This window comes from Galeopterus variegatus, unplaced genomic scaffold (genome assembly GCF_000696425.1).
Source record: "Galeopterus variegatus unplaced genomic scaffold, G_variegatus-3.0.2 Scaffold385, whole genome shotgun sequence".
Classification (NCBI taxonomy): Eukaryota; Metazoa; Chordata; class Mammalia; order Dermoptera; family Cynocephalidae; genus Galeopterus; species Galeopterus variegatus.
The window spans coordinates 591,668-595,211 of record NW_007726496.1 but is presented as its reverse complement, the minus strand read 5'-3'; the positions used below and the strand labels follow the sequence as shown (position 1 = coordinate 595,211).

At 47.0% G+C, this 3,544-nt stretch overlaps 1 protein-coding gene across 1 annotated transcript in view; it reads left to right on the top strand.

Moving 5' to 3' along the window:
- The window catches only part of MCC (mutated in colorectal cancers), a 124,224-nt gene that overhangs the window by 96,217 nt on the left and 24,463 nt on the right, over positions 1–3,544 (top strand). The window contains exon 14 of the mRNA XM_008568188.1: positions 2,416–2,650. Within this exon, the coding sequence (XP_008566410.1) occupies positions 2,416–2,650 (235 nt within the window). The remainder of the gene's footprint in view (positions 1–2,415; positions 2,651–3,544) is intronic.

Below are 3,544 nucleotides of genomic sequence, written 5' to 3'. Positions count from 1 at the left end.
CTAGGTCAGTTTGTGGAAGACTTTGCCCTGAACCTGTGGGGTTGGTGCTAAATCTAATAGTTAGTGTGAGAGTTGTACTACAAAACACACATTTGGGGTGGGACAGAATAACAGCCTGCCAGGAACGTGATCTCGTGTCACTGCAACCTGCGTCTTGGCAGACCCACAGCAGAGGCGAGGTCTTGCAGGGGCTGCTCTTCAGGTGCTGGGCCAGTGCAGGACTCCACTGCCAGGCACTGTTGACATAGGAGAGTCAGGGCTGGGATCCACATCCAAGCTCCACTCTACTGTGAGCAAAGCCCTGAAGTATACAGCCTTGGATTCTGCCATGTTCCTGGCTCCCAGGAGTCAAGACTTGAGGGGGCACTCTAGGAGAAAAGCCGGGTCACAATCAGGAACTGGAGGCAAGTGCAGCAGGCTGGAGTGGGTTGCAGCAGTGCTGAGTAAACGGCTCATAACCACTCTCTCCTATTGGGATCAGTGCTGGCCTCAGAAAAAAAAACCCTCGGGGAGCTGGCCTGGTGGCGCACTGCTACAGTGCACCGCTTGGGAGCGCGGCGGCGCTCCCGCCGANAGCCTGGGGAAAGTTTCCTGTCTTTTGCAAGCTTAACATTTCTATATGTAATTTTTAAAAGCTGGGTTATACCTGAAACTACAGGGCCTTGGAAGCTAGGCTCTGTGAAATACATTTGCTTTATTAATGTTAGTACACTCCACATTGTAGTGCTGTTCAGGTGTTTCCTGATGAAATCTTGGGCTGTTCACCCGTTGGTGGAGTTATCTGCTGACCTTTCTCAAGCAGGGGGAGCTTTCTTAGAAAGCCGGTACCCCTCACTGGAAGTGGTCAAACTTCCATGCCTTCAGCAGGACACACTCTGCGTGCTTGTGGCTGGCCCTTCACCTGCTGCCAGTTCTCAGAAGGCCCCTGTGGTATGATCAAGAATATATCTGATGTTTGTCCCTGCTTCCAGCACAGAGCTTCAAAAACATTTGGAATTTCCTGTATGATAGGAGTGTCTTTGTTATGCTAACAGTGTGACTCAGGGTGGGCCCTTAGACAGATGGAAGCTGGTCCCCAGGAGGACGTGGTACTTTAGCCACCTGGCCTCAGTGCAAGGAAGAGAGCTGAGATTGAGTTCCATCATGTGGCCAGTGATGTAATCAGTCATGCCTGTGTAATGAAACCCTAATAAAAACTGGACACTGAAGCTCAGGGAAACTTCCTAGTTGGTGAGCACATTGATGTGCCAGCAGGTGACACACCCTGACTCAGTGGGAAAGGGCACAGGAGATCTGTGCTCAAGACTCTCAGACTTTAACCCATGTGTACCCATTGTAATAAAACTACAAGTATAGTGCTTTCCTTGGTTCTACAAGTTGTTCCAACAAGTTATTGATCTTGCAGGGGTCATGGGAAACCCCAAATTTGTAGGCAATCAGAAGTACAGGTGGCCTGGAGTCCCCCCCTTGAGATCTGTGGCTGGCGTCTGAAGCTAGGTCAGTTTGTGGAAGACTTTGCCCTGAACCTGTGGGGTTGGTGCTAAATCTAATAGTNAGTTTTGTTAAGTTCTTGTGTTTCTCTGCTAATTCTTTGCCTGGTTGATCTGTCCAATAATATATCCCTTTTTTAAGTCCTGTCCACAAGTGCACCTATTTTTATTACATGTTATATTTCATTCTATTTCCTCACTTAAACTGTCTCCACCACTGTTGTAATTATCCCTATAATATACACATGACTTCCGTCCTTTTGATATGTATAATAATTCAGTAAACTTTTATTTATTTATTTATTTTAAGGATGACCAGTAAGGGGATCTTAACCCTTGACTTGGTGTTGTCAGCACCACGCTCACCCATTGAGCTAACCGGCCATCCCTATATGGGATCCGAACCCATGGCCTTGGTGTTATCAACACCGCACTCTGAGTGAGCCACAGGCTGGCCCTCAGTAAACTGTTTTAAATTATATTTAGATTAGATTTGATTTCATGAAACATCTTTGTAAGTGTGTATCTTTTTGCTTCTGTGGAATTATTCCCCTAGAAATTCATATCTAGGGTCCACAACATCGTGTCAAAGGGTGTAAATATCTCTAGTATTCTTTTTTTTTTAAAGATGACCGGTAAGGGGATCTTAACCCTTGACTTGGTGTTGTCAGCACCACGCTCAGCCAGTGAGCAAACCGGCCATCCCTATATGGGATCCGAACCCGCGGCCTTGGTGTTATCAGCACCGCACTCTCCCGAGTGAGCCACGGGCCGGCCCCTCTAGTATTCTTTATAGTTAATTCCTGTTCCATGAGTGTGGACTAACATCTAAGTAATGGTGGGAGAGGTTGTGTGGGGAAGGGCGAGGAGAAAAGACTGTTAGTGATGACTTGGAAACGGGGTGGTGGGCTTTTTGTATTCTCAGCACAACCAGCTCCACGGCCAGTAGCTGCGATACCGAGTTCACGAAGGAAGATGAGCAGAGGCTGAAGGATTACATCCAGCAGCTCAAGAATGACAGGGCCGCAGTCAAGCTGACCATGCTAGAGCTGGAAAGCATCCACATCGACCCGCTCAGCTACGACGTCAAGCCCCGGGGAGACAGCCAGAGGCTGGATCTCGAGAATGCCGTGCTGATGCAGGAGCTGATGGCCATGAAGGTATACTTGGGGGTGGGTCCTGTTCGTTAGACCGTCATTAGAAGGAAATCTAAAAGGCCCCTGAAAGCAGATCCAGGCAGTGCTGAGAAGTCAACCCCATCAGTGCTCAGTCTCATCTGCTTGGAGGACAGCCAGAGCCTCCTTTGTAGACCCTCATTTGTAGGGGATGGTTTCAGTATGTCTGGGGGCCATTTGGGCTGGATGTTCCTGGAGGGGTGAGTTGAGCTCTAGAGGATGCCTCCCGGTGTAGATCGGACCTCTGCAGGGTGGGGTAAGCCCTGGTTCCCTGACGCCCTGGTCCCTTTGGTACAGTGTTGAGCCTGTTCAGACCATAGTGCCCTCCAGTGAAGGGTTGTAGTGTTATACTTCCCCCTGTGTAACAGAGACAAAAAAAAGAATTACATGATTATTCGAAGTACTATACGCATTGAGAGGCCCGGAAGGACTGCAGTTCAGTAATTTCCCCATTAGGAGGAGAATACTGAATATGATAGCACTGATTCAAAGTTAGCCTCTCCCTTTTATTGTAAAGACAGGGAAATTTCACAAGAAAATTCAGTTGATTTAATCATTACAAGAACACAAGGATATGGGCAAAATTATGGCTAAGCATAGTTTTAACAAATGGAAACTAGTAACATCAGTGAAATAAACAAAGTGACATTCCATAATGCAATTTGTAAAAGGTTAAGTCAATCCACCAACAAAAGCTTGTTCTTAGCAAACACTGTCTTTTCCTACAGCAATTTCCTTAGTATTTTTACACAACAGTAAAGCAACTTTCTTAACATATCAACCAATAGGTTAACCTGCACCAAGGACATCTCACCTCGAGCCAGCAATTTTGCTGTGTTATGATTCTTTATCTACAACAGAGACTTTAGCCTGGGGAAA